Consider the following 15538-nt stretch of genomic DNA (forward strand, 5'->3'; position numbering starts at 1 on the left):
TCGATATCAGTAGACTTCCATACGAACTAATCGATACTGCCATGCCACCGAGCTGCAGCCGAGGCTGAGAACAGCTCCCAGCTAAAATTTCGATGTCTGCGTCTGTGTTTGTTTTCGCCTGAAGCGTGCTTTTGTAATGCTTTGTGTTCGAATAACGTATGTTGGTATTTCCATCAGCTCGTCTGAAAGTCTCCCTCTACGCTGAAGATACTCTCAAAGCAATACAGATCCGCGATACTATCAGACAGGACCCTAAACATTCCAAGTGATTTGTTTATTTGTCTACAAAGTCAGACGAGTCTTTGCAAATCGAAGGCGCCCTCTCGACACGAAATTCGTTATCCAGCCCAGAGTCTTTCTGTACAGTGTGCTCAGGCAAAGACAATCTTGAAATGCAAGTATTCTGACTTGAACAGCGCTAGAAATTCAGTAAATTCTCGATCGAACTCACCTAGCGAAAACGCCTATCAAAACCGCTCGGCTGAATCACTACCGTCCTCCACCCCTACACCTGGATTCAATACGTTTGTGATAGCAAAACGTATCCATCGGTGATAGATTACCGATTATCAGGACTAGATTCACTTTGGAATTTGCGGACGATACGTAGGCCTAAAGCTGAACTGAGACTGGTAGCGTTTAAATGAACCTACACTGTTCCCATCCATTTAAAACACTACCGTCGAATATCACAAATTCTAATATGTGTTTATTCACAAATGTACCGACTTAATCACCCTCTCTGATTTTTCGGTTATCTCATTACATGTACTATCAAACGGTTACAGTCAAAAAGTAAATTGATTTCCAGTCCTTTACAAATACTAAGTAAAGTTCAATGCATAGGTCAGCAATAGCCAAATTGTAATATCAATGCGATCACCAACGATGGTTATAAAAAGCGTAAGATATCAGAAGTTATCTCACTATTTCCTTACAAAAATGAGAATCGTACAAGGTATAAAAAAAACGAGATTACCCTGGCTGACTTCAAACAGCGTCTTAATTGTGTTAATTTGCTTGTTGATTGGAGACCTGCTGGATTTAAATACACCATATTTGACAAAAATTAATCACTCTAGGCCTAATTGGAATGTAAATTTTGATGAGTACTGATCGATACAGAAGGAAATCGTCAGTCGACACCTAGACGAGATCGCTTTTTTAAGATGGCTTCGAACTAAACGTCTGATTTCAAAGTCAAGTGTCTCTAATTTTCAATGTCTAAAGTTGTAAATATGCATCGGTAATAGTTCATCTACCGAAGTGTCATCAGACACTTCGGTAGAACACCAAGTATGAATACATAATCATGTAACCCGGGTGCTCCTTGGGGTCTGGGTCCGTACCATTGTACCAGCCATAGTAGGTAACATTGTTGACGCCCCCTACGGTGACTTGCTCTGTAATGTCTATCACCCAGGGATCAACCTGGCGGCCGTCGCACCAGCCGTCGCGTCCGTACAACCATGTGCCGTGTTCGTTTGGTTCAACGCCCGTGGGCACATTATTAGCACAGCCTAACGGAGTGCCTGAAAAAATTCAGAAAAGAAAGTATCTTGTAAGCGCCTCTTGTTTCTCTGTGGTTGATTCACACATATTGAAACTGCATTCTGATGTCACCATGACAAATCAAACTAACATTTACCACAAACGGATCTGTTGGATGCTCTCTGGAAGTTTGGAATGCATCTGTGACATTATCAAAGAATAATTAACGGAAACATATTTCGAGTATTTATAAAATGAAATTTAAACGTTCGGGCATTTTCGAGTCACTTTCAGTACTGTGTAATGCAAATTCTACTTTCCTCTCATGACATTCCGAGCCCGAACAGCTACAATGCCCGCAGGTTTCATACCTCGGACTTTTGGGGCGACCCATGGGGAGGGGAGGGTCTGGTCAACACGATGTAGTTTGTTGTAGTTTCTTGAATAAAGTTCTGAATGTGGATTAATTCGCTCGGCAATAACAGTTTACTTCTCATATATATGTCACGTTGCTTGACAAGTTGATGTATATACACCGGCATTTCATTCACACACATCACCTCGTACCGTATTGACAATCTGGTTACTACACAGTGACATTAACACAATTTATTGTCTATGCACATTTGGAGATTGACCTACGTAATTGTGTTTAATTTCTATGATCCCCATGGCGCACATGCTTGTCTGTCTGACCATGAAAGCCTTTAAACAGTCAAGGACTGGGCCCACCATCTTTAATTTGACGGTAGGCGATATTGGCGAACGAAATTTTAATTTGGAAAACGAGTGGTACTACAGGCCTATGTCATCACCTACCTGCAATGTCGAAACTTTTGGTGTTGGTATGGTTGCCATTGACAACAAAATGATGAGAGGTTGGACAGAATTCACCGCATCCGTTCTCATCGCTACCATGTCCCGTGATAACAGCAACGATGGCGACCTTTGACATATGTAAATCAATTGATATAAACAATGCAATGCTGTCGATGTGATATTACAATCGGTAATCAGCAATCACGACAAAGAAAACTTTTTTCTTTTCTTATATTATCTTAATTGACAACAGACAGTATCATCAAACTCGAGATTTCTTGACTTATTATTCCATTTTCCCCGGGTCAAATACCGGTCCTGTTTACGTAGTTCTGTCATCTCCATGAGTTCATAATTTTGATTCTATTTTGTATTCCCGAGACCAAATCGTTCACATACCAACGACCCATACTTCTATATTGTCTGCATAATATTATTATATATTAGACTACATGCAGTGACGTCACCATATTCGCAAGACCGATAAACTACGATACATACCTTCTGGGTCTGGGCCGATACGGTGAACTTAATGGGAGAGTATTTGGCATTGTAAGATTTGTTGAATGTACCTCCGCGAAACAAAGGCGTTATACTGTATGGCTGGATGTCACTATTCGTAGAATGAGATTCTGAAACATGTAGCGAAAGTTTACAGTTAAAGGAAGAATGCGCCACGAGGACAGATATTCGGACGCTCAAATATTTACATGTTTGGTTCATTTGGAGTGAGGAAACGTCATACCGTCATAGTTTTGTGAAAACAGAAAATCTGGGTTTTTTTCACAAAGAGTTAATTAACAACGGATAGTGGCCATTTTGAATGTCAAATATTGTTAATATTAGCAATTCAACAACAGGTACTTCCTTGAAGGACAGATAATGAAATTCAGCCACAGACGGGTGGTTTAGTCCTACACTATAGCAGAAAGCGTAATCCCGCCTTTTACAATGAGGCGCATGACACCTGAGAAAATTGACAGTGTGCATGGTCTCGGTGATGAAATGTCTTCCATTATGCCAGGCATGGGTCAAGCATATTTACGCATCCGTCAAAAAGGCTGGGACCCATACTTGTGACTACCGTTGTCCTACCGCCATGATTACGGCAATTTTATCTTTCACTTGTTCGTAGTATTCTCTATTATTCTCCCCAGTCATAGGGTGTCATAACAAAACACACATCACTTCATCCTGAAGTGGTCCCAAAACAAGCGGCCAAATATCATTCTTCTGGGATACCCTCAGAAACAGAATTACAGACCAGGCATTGTTTGAAGTGAATTTGCTCCTATCAGTTTATAGGTCAGAATTAATGAAGACGCCCCACTTCAAAACTTTGTTTTAGTCACTCATTTTTCAACAGAAGATTTTAAGGCACAACTTTAGCTTGTGTAACTTCCTGAAAGTCTAGACTTTTTAAATACAACTTCATGAATCTTCTAAAGAATTATTTTAATTCAGAAACATGTGTACTTTGGTTGAGAACTTGAAGAGTGGTACGTTCATTAAGTGTAGACTTCTTTGATTTTAGTGTACTTTTTATTCTAAGTCATTTCGACGTGACTCTATTTTTGTTATATTGTGTCTCGTCTGTTCGTGAGTGTTACTGTTTTCATACGCTGTGTATGATTTGTTTTCTTATTTTGTTTGCTGTTTTCATATTTTTGTGTAGTGACTGGTCACTTGTGCATGTCATCCGGACTTGAAGTTAAATTCTAATGAATAAAAATATTCCGGAGCGGGAGAAATTTTTTAACATATACACAACATACTGAGTCAAAATACTTCATAATGGCGACAGTGTACAATACGAAATCAAGGTATGTTACAAAGGAAATAATAGTTTTGAAATAATAAAGTACCTCCGCGCGATGCTACAACAAAACAGAAATACATGGAAATAATAGTTGAAAATTCCTGTACCTTTGAGTGTACCTAATTTATGGCAAGATTAAAACCCTTGTTATGAAGTTTTCCATTTCTTATTCGTGAAAAGTTTGACCACAGTCCCTCCACAGTCCATAGAGGGACTGTGGTTTGACGTTACCTTTGTCGCCCATTTTTCCAGACATGCGCAGATTGAGTGCTGGTTTCCAGGCTTTCGCCCAGGGCACGGTTTTCATGGTGAAGTTGCAAGTGTCCGACGTGAAGAGTGGCAGCAATGGGGTGATGTCAGTGAGCCAACGACCGATACGTCTGAGAAGAACCACCAAAATACGAATTGGAATCAGGAAATAAAGATGATGAGGTACCTCGTAGATCGGGTTTGTTGCTTGTGTGTTCAGTGATGTCATTTTTCATCCGCGACATAGATGAATCGTCGATTCGAAAATTAACAAAACTGCTAGTGTGAACATTGACTGCACTGATGGGTTAAAAAGATGATTTTTGACACAGGCCGTCGGCGTGCAACTAAGAGTTTCCAACCAATTGAAAGCTTCTTAATGACACGTGAAATGATGTGTTGAGATGGACGTCGAGATTGGTCGATTAGAAGTACTGGTGGTACTTTTAGCTAATCAAAATCTCTGTACCATACCTTCTGAATGGTGTAATCCATCTCCCCAGTTCCATTCCACACAGCGGTGACGTTTCATCACAGCAGACGTAGAGTTGTACAGTGTGGTCCCATGGTGGGCATGTCTCATCACGTGACCCCGGACAAGACAGAGCCGCGTCGAGCTCGACAAGGGAATATTTCATCATTTCTGGAAAAGTGCAAAATTGTACACGAACTTTGACACTTTCAAAGAGATCAGATGAAAATGAGACAAAAGGCATGCATAAAGAACTCCGATCGTATCTTCTATTTATAATGAGGGCGCTAGTCAGAGGAATCAAGTGTAGAGTTAGCTACGGAAGTCACATTTTAAAAACCTTTCACTTGATTGTTTTGAGCCAACTAGTCTTCTAAAAATGTTTGAGACAAAAAATCATTCTGTGACAAATTTAACCAGAATGTCTTTATTCTTCAACTTTTTGAACAGTCTTTCGACAATATGTAAATATATACAATGGTTATCTCGCAAATCAAAGCAAAACTAAGAAGAAAGATTTAAAAGTTTTCGTCAAAGGATTACTAAGCTGTTGTAAAAGAACAAGTATGTCATCCTACAAGTCGCCATTGTATTTTTGTACACAGCCGAATAGTGAGGTTCTTATCCACTCCAAAACATTCACCAGGACTCGCATCGTGACTGTGAATGTGTCATTCCTAGTGTGTCAAGTACACACTAATCCCCGTGAAGGTTATGTAGCAAAACTTCCAATTTTCAGAGGGGAAATTGTCACGTGTTAAAATGTTTGAGAAACGGAAGGAGAAGTGGACGTACGTACAAGCACAAATACACACTCATGGCGATCCACCGTGACGACTGTATTGAATTGTAAAACAACGCTGGGTTTGAAAGCTGATCTTGAAAGCTGACTTAAAAAGCCCAGCTGAAGCAGCGCGACTCTGTTACACGTAAGTCCACATTGACATAATATTCCTACCTTGCAGCTTTGGTAGTTTTGTTGTGACGACCACACCTTCTTCTCCCTGCATGATGGTGAAGTTAAAGACGCTAACAACCAGGGCTTCCTTCGACAAATTACGATACACTTCACTCTTGAAGTTGAACCTAAGAATAAAACGTGGAATAAGCTAAATAATGACGACAAACTATCATCTTTGTATTCATAGTCATACATGCAAAAATATCAAAAACAATGTTCGCTGAAAAGAAATAGTGTCAATGACACTGTACTCCCATTTTATGTGTCTTGTAAGTAAATATTTACTAGATGGGCAAAAGCGGAAGTAATAGAAGTGTCTGACAGCTTTTTGAATAGGAATATACACGATTTGGCAGAGCGGTTTTGACTGTGGTGTCGTCGCGTGTGACTTCTGGGTGCCGTGCGTTGTGAGTTCGAATCCGATCGAAAATCTGCTGTATTCATCAGCTAAACCGAGCCATCGCTTAGAAGGGGCATAATGCGTATGGTGTAAGCTGTTCAACCTACGTTCATGTAATCAGATCAACCATCTCCGTCGATGACAGTGTGTTTCGGACTAAGCCATTGCGATGAAAGGGGTGTGGAAAAAAAGTATAGACAGCCTGAAATACATTTCTTGTGAATATAGTGGTCTGGACAACTGGAGTAACGAGTATACTACTACTGTTTTGCAATGCATTTCTGTATGAAGCAAATTATACATATTTACCAATCACTTTAACATCATGCCCAAACTTTGTGGTCGTGATTTGGTATATATGTGCGTAAGCTTTGTACAAAGTGTCCATTCTACTCTCTTCTGGATGCAAAAATTTCAATTTTAAAAGTCAGTGTTAACATGCTGTTACAATAAAAAGGCGGTGAAGTCAGCGATTTTCTTTAAATTAAATTCATTAAAGCCTCAATAGCATTATTGTCATGATTTCATTTTCAAACCAAAGTTGGTTCGTGTAAATGTGCTAATTGAAGGACACGTATATCACTGCTCACTCACTGATTTGGCCCATGCCTAAGTGTTTTAATAGGTTCAATAATAAACAGTTGCTGCACTCATAAAATGGCGCCCCCACGGAAAAGTACAAAAAATGCAGTATTTCCTGCACATACATATCATGATCATAAAAGAAACAAGCATGATGCCATTTACCTGAATGCACAACACACGATGGCCTACATTTTGTTGCTGTAGTCTTTGTTTTCTCTGTCACGTGATTAGTTTTTGAAAATGGCGGGAAATCTAGAATGATGTTAAAATGTTTGAATTTCCATGCCAATTTTGACTTGTATACTTTTCAGTTTTTATGGGCCTTATTCAATAAAACTCTTTGTAAACTCTGAGATCGGTTTCTTACAAATTCCTGACATTCGCAGCTATTGGGACTTTAAAACTAATAACTAAGTCTAGGGTAAAGAAGTACCTACCATTGTGCCTGCCAAGTAAGAAATTGAAAGGATGGATAGAGTAGCCAGCCCATCTCTGATAGTTGACCCTCTCCATCGATGCCGAAGAAAAAGTTATCGGACGGTGTGGTCTGGAAAGTTGCCGTTACTTTTTGCTTTGACTGTAATCTAGAAACAATGGACGAGTAAAACCAAATAAGCAACCTGTAAGGCGGTGCTTGCGACGAAGTGCTGGCATTTTGTCTTTACTGATATGCAAACTAGCTAAAATGTACTTTACTTACTGCTTACTTACTGCTTTACTTATTGCTTTTGAAGGTAGTTTTGAATGGATAGCGACAATTCTGCTACATGACTTATGAGACCTGTGGATCAATTTTTGCACTCTCACAGCGCATAGGGATGGTACAAACCACTTTACATTTCATTCAGAAAATCTCCTGGAAGCTTTTTAATAAACTGTAAAAAATCAAATGTATGCTGTAATTTGGCACGAGATCACAATTTCTTCATAACAATGTACAACCACAACTGTAGTCGTCAACTTGCTTTGATCTCGTCTGGTAAGAATTTCACCCGCTCTGTTACTTTGAATGACGTCACCGTCGAATGGCATCATGGTAGCCGGTATACCGAGTCTGATGTTGCATTCGTCGTCATGGCAATTCATATCTTGGATGGAATCACCAGATGATGCATAGTAGATAACACCAAGGGCTCCAGATTGCTGCATGTTGGACACCTGGCAAAGCACGTGACAAATTTAGCCGTTAAGGTCGCAATGCAAATCCATATTTACTATCTGTAATATTCTGTTTGTCTATATTGTGAAACAAAGTGTACCATAACGCCGTATACGGCGTTATAGACTCTTATGTAGACTTGAAACACACTTCTGTGTCAGTATTCACCCTATAGAGGTGGTCACCTAATTGTATGGTCACTTTTAAGCTGTCCCGGAAGAAATTACACTCTACAGGTCATCTATAGAACACTTTTCTCTCGTATGTGGTCAACGACCGCCTTGTAAACACTCTGATTTAGCAGAGGTACATGTGTGTTGTGGTGAACAATATAGACTCAGCTTACTGGCACGGAATATAGATACTGACGTTTGCTTTCAAGTACTTTTTCTATTTTGTGAAATGAAGTTCTTTTTCTAATCGCGAAACGTCAAGCGTTGAAGATGCCAACATAATATATACATGCACGTCTGTGTTTACCAATGCCATTGTGAACAATCACCAGCCTAGAATTCATCTGACAAGAATGGAATGGCAAATTGAGGAAAATGCGTTTGTGTTGTAAGGCGACTACTTTGTGTTTCGACAAAGTTTTGCGAGAAAAATGAAAAACCGGGATTTACAGAACAAAAAATGAAAATGTAATCAAATGATAAAGGTATAGGAATTATTGAAAGCAAAAGTTAAGGCAAATCGGGCAATCAGTATCTATATTCCATGCCATTAAGCCCAGTCAATATTGTTGTAAACCACTTTCAAGTTGAGGGTGATAGATAGCTGAGTACATTTTGACTCGTTTCCCACGTTTCTTTATGAATGTTCCAGAAAAGTTATTATTTTTTGTTGAGAATTATGATATTCCGGTATTCTGATGCTTTGTTTGATTTCCATGTTCAGTGTACTAACTTAGCAAAACATAATACCACTGCCATCTATATACAGACAGGCCACCTCTTAATCTGGTGGTCTCGATTTCTTGGTCCATTAGGAGACCACTACAGGTTTGAGTGTGTATGGCTATTACTGTCAGTTAGTCTGTCTGTATGTCTGTCTGTCTGTCTGTCTGTCTGTCTGTCTGTCTGTCCGTCTGTCTGCATTTGTGTGCCATGTATGTTGTCAATCAATAATTCGCATTGAATGAATTTTGATCATATTGGTGACGACGTTCTCAATATCACCCCTTCAAAGAAGCTACACTGTCCATCCAACTTCAGCAACGCTATCTTGTTCTTCACAGATCCGCTCTTTTGGCATCCATTACCGCCGATTTCAATCTCTGTGGATTTGTCTTGGAAGACAGACACCGGCGACGGTAACCAGTCATATCTGGCGTCCAATCGTTTCACGATAATTTGTGGATGAGACGAACCTATTAATAGTAAAGCAAAAAAAAACCTCGTTAACATCACCTCAGAGCCACTACCACAAACACGTTCATACCTTTTATAATTGCAGGAAAAAGTGGCATGACTTTTTGTAAGTGACAGGTTATGGGCTTTGTTTTAGATAATATTGCCTCCGTCATTATGGATAATGGCTGTAAATTAGCGATAACATTTACGATAAATGAATTGAGGCGGGGTCATATTTTAGATGAATACTTTAAGGGAGTCAACTTTTACATTTCTTTTGTTTATTAAATTCCACCTCCCTGGAAATACTGAAGGCTCCGTAACACGAGGAGATATTGACACCAATGACATCGGAAATTATTCGTAACAATTAAGTTCAACGTGCAAAGAAGAACATCACCAAATACCACAGAAATCGCAGATCTAATGCATAAGTGGACAGACGATAGAGGGCGTGTGCTATTTACCATTGGACTCGAACAAAATCTGGTCATAACCACATCCATGGTCTTGACATGCGTAGTACTTGAGAACTGCCGGAATCCAGTTTCCAAGGTCAAAGGTTGAAGTCGTGACGTAATGGAGACGGCTCCGAAAATCTCGGACGTGTCGATAGCTTGAGATATAGAAAAGATGTTATTTGGAATAAAATTAAGGTAAAGCAAATTCGTAAAATACACATATTTTAATGTGATTTCACTAACGCATGAAAGCTTTTCGTGGTGAATTGGCGTACGGGAATCCAGTCAAGGAGTGTAAATTCTCGTGTGATTTGGATTCGGCGGAAATGAAACAAAACTTTAGAAGTTTTATCAAACGTACTGCAGTATTGGGAGAGAGACCTTTTCTGTATGGCAGACGCTACATTACTAAAACTCTAGTCATTCCCAAATTTAGCATCGTCAAACCAGAGTTACAATCACATCAAATCAATGATCTAGTCTTTCTTGTAGAATGCGAAAGATAGAGAAGCACGTTACTCATTGTGGATCAAGCATTAGTTTGCGTCAAAATTTCCACTCTTGCAATTCTACTAGATTATTATCTCAAACAAATTGAAAGTCGTCTTATTCTCAATTGTAAATTTTCCTTGGAGAGACTGATGATCAATTGTCCCCTTCAATAATATCCTCCAGGCATTTGAGGGATTATATCCTGGCAGGAATACCCCCCCCCCTTTGAGATAATAATACGGCACGAAAGGCATTGTCCAAGGAAACAAAGTGGTTTTCTTGTCTGTATATTTCAATCTTACGTCACTAATACAGAATTAAGACCATACGCGGCTCGAAATTGAAAAACTGAAACTTTTGCTAGAAGTTTCAGGAAGGGAACTTTAAGCATTCAATTTCGAAAGCGAGAAAAAAACTATGGGGGTTACCATGCAATATGTTCGGTACCAGAGAAACAGGTTTTGGTTTGTGCAACAGACTTTATTGACAGTGTTCTATTTCCAGCGATGATGATGATGATGATGATGATGATGATGATGATGATGATGAAACTAAGATTAATGGCATCATCATCATCATCATCATCATCATCATCATCATCATCATCATCATCATCATCATCATCATCTTCATCATAGTACAATGTACTGGCATCATCATCATCATCATCATCATCATCATCATCATCATCATCATAGTACAATGTACTTTCATGATTGACCTGCATAGTGACTAAGTTACGTCAGGCTCCTCACGTTAAAAAAGTTCTATACATGGATGAGTTCTACGGCTGCTATTACTGTTACTACCACCACTCCCACTGATTTGCAAACCCTACATTACCTTATTTGTAAATCAATCATCATGGTCTTGGTGGTTTTGTCTATTTGTTGTTGCATCCACTCGGCATCACTCTCAGCGTTTGCTGACGGAGACAAGAAAATATAGTGTGTGTTATTTGGACTGTTAGCGACGAATGAGCGCAAAGATTCATGGGATGTCCACATACACTCCACCAGCGCTGATCGATTATCGAAGACGTGGATCATCATTGGAGTACCTTCCTTCAGAACATCCGACGGGTATGTCAGTGCGCCATCTAGAGTCTGAACGGTAAAACCTTTTGCTTGTTGCCCGGGGTCAAAAGGATTTGTCGGTTCTTTGTCTGTTGACATTGACTGCAGTGAAACTTTCCCGCGAGCGTGAAGGTTATCTTCTGCTTGACGGACTGTATAGCGATTGATTTTCCTTACACCGTCTCCATTAAACATCCTGTTTCCAAAATGAGTCGGCAACTCTTCTGACTGCGTCCCAATGTCCTCGATGGCGCCTGGAACTTTGACTTTGTTGACAGAGTTCAAGTCCTCGAATGGATCTTGCATCTTCAAGACATCGAACAGTGAGTCCGCCTCGGCGACCCATCTCTGGTTCTCGGCAGTGATCAGTATACACGACAACAGGAAAAGCTGTATTTTTCGCAACGTCGCCATTGTACTACCAGATAATGATCGTCAGCTGGTCACGGGATTTCTGGGTCAAAGGTTACCCAAACAAAGCTTACACGCTATTAGGCCAAGGAAAATAAAAAGATTGTTTCTCATCGTAGACATATTGCAAAAATGATGCGGTGAAGCGGGTTTTTTTATTCTTCTCAATTTTTTTTAATGTTCGACCAACAAGAACGCGCAAAAAACATGAAAACAACATAACATAGGAATGCACGCAGAGATAAATGCACAGCAGTGTTGCTTTAGTATTTTTGTATCGCAAGAGTTTCTGTGGTTTGACTTTTAGTGCAGCAATGCAGAATTTTGACAGTTTAATATAACAGTTACATATGTGTACAGTCCTGAATGGAATGTTAGCGTCAGTTATTTTGTTCACAGCTCTGTTTTATACAGTACTGTGTTATGCACTATCGTCGCGTATTTTTGCGAGTTTTTCATTTTATTTCCTAATGAGCAGAAAAAAGTTCGAATTTTATTGGTCAACAAAGACGACACTACGATAAACATAAACAACAATACAAACAACAACAGATTACTACCAACCCCTCCCCCGGTCTTAGACTCTCTAAAGCCCCCCCCCCCCCCCTAGCTAAGCACTTGTGCTACCCGACTCAGCACAATCACCTTGGCGGGAAGCTTTGAACCAGCTCACTGAGCGAGGACAGCAGCCACTGTGTGTATAGTCAGCATGGGGCTAATCACAAACTTGACTTCCTCGCAACTTGGATTTCGTTTCTGTTTCACGAAATATTACAAAATTCACCCAAAACTCAGATGGACTCTTTGGATTTGGTCTTTCATATAAGAGCGACTTTTGGAAATGTTTCATGAGATTTTGACGTGCGACTTGTTGAGTTTTACAGACATGCAAATTGAAAATGTAAATGTGAAATCTCTGTCTGTCATACATATTTTCCATATTAACTTTGTCGTATATGTAGATAATTTTTCATACAGGCATTACCGTTGGACATTATAACCTAACCCTCATATAGTTTAAGGTAGCATGCACCTCGAAAATGAAAGACTAAAGCGATTGCTCAAACTTTCCTTAAGGAATCTTTCAACCATTCTCTTTCAAAATAAAGAATAAAATCCTGGGGTCATCCTGGAAATTTTGGTACTAGGGAAATAAATAACCCAAGATTTAACGGATACATAAAATTCAAAATGGCTGCCATCCCTGTGTTAACTTTATGAAGAAAAGTAAAAATGTGCGAATTTCGAAAAATTAAGCCGGGAATAGGCTTTCTTAAACCCAGAGCTTTAAAAAAACCCACAAGTGGTAGATCAGAAAAGAATTGTAAAAGTTTGAGAGTTCCGAATGTCTGTCCCCGAGGTGTGTTCTGCTTTAAGGTTCCAAGACAAGAAATGGACCTCTTTATTCTAACAATTCTCTGGTGGTTAATAAGCTCAGAACCCCCGTAAATTATACATTTTCTAAAAGCCTTGATATAGGGGAACATTTTGGTAACCACACTAATACCATTGTGTACATAACTATCACGTGACAGGTAATTTGCATAATCTTTCAAAAATCGGTTTTCCCTATGTTTTGTCTCAATACTTCAAAACATCTGACTCAAACTTGCTGGAATGCAAGCTGTTACAACGCTCTTTAAAAGGATGTCTCAGATTTTTTATATCTTGCCTAGTTTTTTTGGGAGCACAATTTTAAAGAAATCAACTAGGGTTAAATCCACCGCTCTGGAAGTTTTTCTGGCATAAAATTGTTTAAGACGGTTTAAAAAAATTCTGAGACACACATTGGAAGATCCTTAGAACACCTTGCACTCAAACAAATTTCAGCCACATTTCTCAAAGCATTGAAACAAAACATAGGGAAAACCGATTTTTGAAAGGTTATGTAAATTACCTGTCATGTGATAGTTATGTAAACAATGGTGACACTGTGGTAACTAAAATGTTCCCCTATATCTAGACTTTCCGAAAATATATAATTTACTGGGGTTCTGAGCTTATTTACCACTAGAGAATTGTTAGCTTAAAAAGGTCAATTTCTTGTCTTGGAACCTTAATAGGACATGAGGAGGAAAGTATGTTGTGCCAGATAATCGAAGGCTAGCATTCGCACATTCCTCCACCTATGGGACTGTGATTTGTGTGAAGGTTTGAAACATTTATTCAATTACAATGTACGGACAATATCATTGTCACAGTTCACGATAAACTGCAAAGACGATTGCGGAAACAATTGTGAAATTTCGTCACGTGCATTGAAAGAAGGAAATTAGTAAGGGAGCCTTCAGTAATTACAGGGGGTAGGCCGGGGAATTCCGTGCGCACCTGTACTGTAAAATGAGACCCTCCACCCTATCCTCCTGTCTAAAATGTGACTCCCCCCGTCCGACATTCTGGACCCTCCCTAGCCACTGCAGTATCCGCCCCAGGAAACACTCAAACAGTATCAGCTAATTTACATAATAATTGTAATGTTAGTTAGGGACAGAAAATACACGGAGAGGGCTGGCGTTTTTGGAGGGAGAATCGCAATTTGAAGTGATATGACATTTTATACATTTGTGGATGATCACCATATTTTTTGCAACTATAAAAGAATGCAAGAAGTGTCTGATATAGTTCTTCACCAAAAATATCAAGTCACAATACATGGAGTCTATCTGGCAAACTATTGAAAATTTTCCCATGTACTTTGCTTGAAGTGGGAAGTAAAACGCTCATTTGTGCTCGAGAAAATAGATTTTTTGATTTCATCGAAAATGTTGATTCACTATACATGTACTTGATTAGAGTGGTTACAAGCCCACGTGTATGCAAGAAATTTGATTTTGGAATTTCTTCGAAATGTTGATTCGCTATTTCCAATACAAAACAAGGTAAATCTCTGTGTATTTATGGACCTTTGATTATTGATATTACTGTTCTTGATTAGACTAGGGTGGTTAAAAGTCCATGTGTGTGCAAGAAATTATATTTTGGCATTTCACCGAAATGTTGATTCTGTATGCATGGTAGTCTATAAGATAACTATGAACATTTTTTCCCAATATAAAACTAACATTATATTACCATGCCCTGCCCGTCGCATTTTGATTGGTCGAGCTGAACCATGTGACTGACCACAAATACACAGTAATGGTTTGTTTGCATGCCCGTGAATATAAATGATAAGATTAACAACTCAAAGTATCGTAACTTTACAGCTCAAACGTAAATCACAATCAATCACAAAATAAAATGGAGCACTTGTAGGTCAAGTTGAGATACTTTTTTCTGAAAGCATCTCCGGATTTGCCAATTTTTTTACAGCGCGCGTGACAGTGCGTCGCGTATTGCTCCGTTTCTGGGGCCCAGTTGTCGTTCGCTCCTGAAATTTTCGGAAATTTTGACGGTTTTCTTGGGTTCGCTGATAATATAATGGAAATAACAGACTCCGCTCTGACCATTAACGTTTATTTGTGGGCGAGGGCTCGGCAAGCCTCGCCCGTTAATTTTGGGCTTTCCTCTCGCCCTTGCCAACAAATAAACGTTAATGGTCAGCGCGTCGTACATTATTTCTATAGTATTTTGGTATTAATAAACGTGTGATAATTGACATACATTTTGCCACATGCTCCATATACTTTTGTCTCTTTTCTTTCATCAGTTTTAACTGTTGAAGGTGTTTAATGTAGGATAGCACTAAATCTTCTCTGCTTGTGAAGCTTGTCGATAATGTGTATTTTCGGTGTATTTCCTATTCAGAAAATATCACATGGACAATTGCAAGGTTTGTCCCTAGACCCTCC

At 39.3% G+C, this 15538-nt stretch overlaps 2 protein-coding genes across 2 annotated transcripts; both read right to left on the bottom strand.

Moving 5' to 3' along the window:
* Positions 1-689: 689 nt before the first annotated feature.
* LOC139128551 (uncharacterized) lies at positions 690-7399 on the bottom strand. Its single transcript, XM_070694312.1, has 7 exons — positions 7234-7399; positions 5809-5936; positions 4853-5021; positions 4361-4509; positions 2812-2942; positions 2311-2437; positions 690-1532 (listed from the first exon to the last, which is right to left on the bottom strand). Exons 1-7 carry the CDS (start codon positions 7284-7286, stop codon positions 1273-1275), a joined length of 1017 nt encoding a protein of 338 aa, XP_070550413.1. The 5' UTR covers positions 7287-7399; the 3' UTR covers positions 690-1272.
* A 282-nt stretch (positions 7400-7681) lies between these two features.
* On the bottom strand, positions 7682-11782 carry LOC139128529 (uncharacterized). Its single transcript, XM_070694292.1, has 4 exons — positions 11104-11782; positions 9775-9923; positions 9134-9324; positions 7682-7954 (listed from the first exon to the last, which is right to left on the bottom strand). The coding sequence occupies exons 1-4, from the start codon at positions 11748-11750 to the stop codon at positions 7682-7684; spliced, it is 1260 nt and encodes a 419-aa protein (XP_070550393.1). The 5' UTR covers positions 11751-11782.
* Between the last annotated feature and the right edge of the window lie 3756 nt (positions 11783-15538).

This window comes from Ptychodera flava, unplaced genomic scaffold, assembly GCF_041260155.1.
Source record: "Ptychodera flava strain L36383 unplaced genomic scaffold, AS_Pfla_20210202 Scaffold_58__1_contigs__length_828623_pilon, whole genome shotgun sequence".
Taxonomy (NCBI): Eukaryota; Metazoa; Hemichordata; class Enteropneusta; family Ptychoderidae; genus Ptychodera; species Ptychodera flava.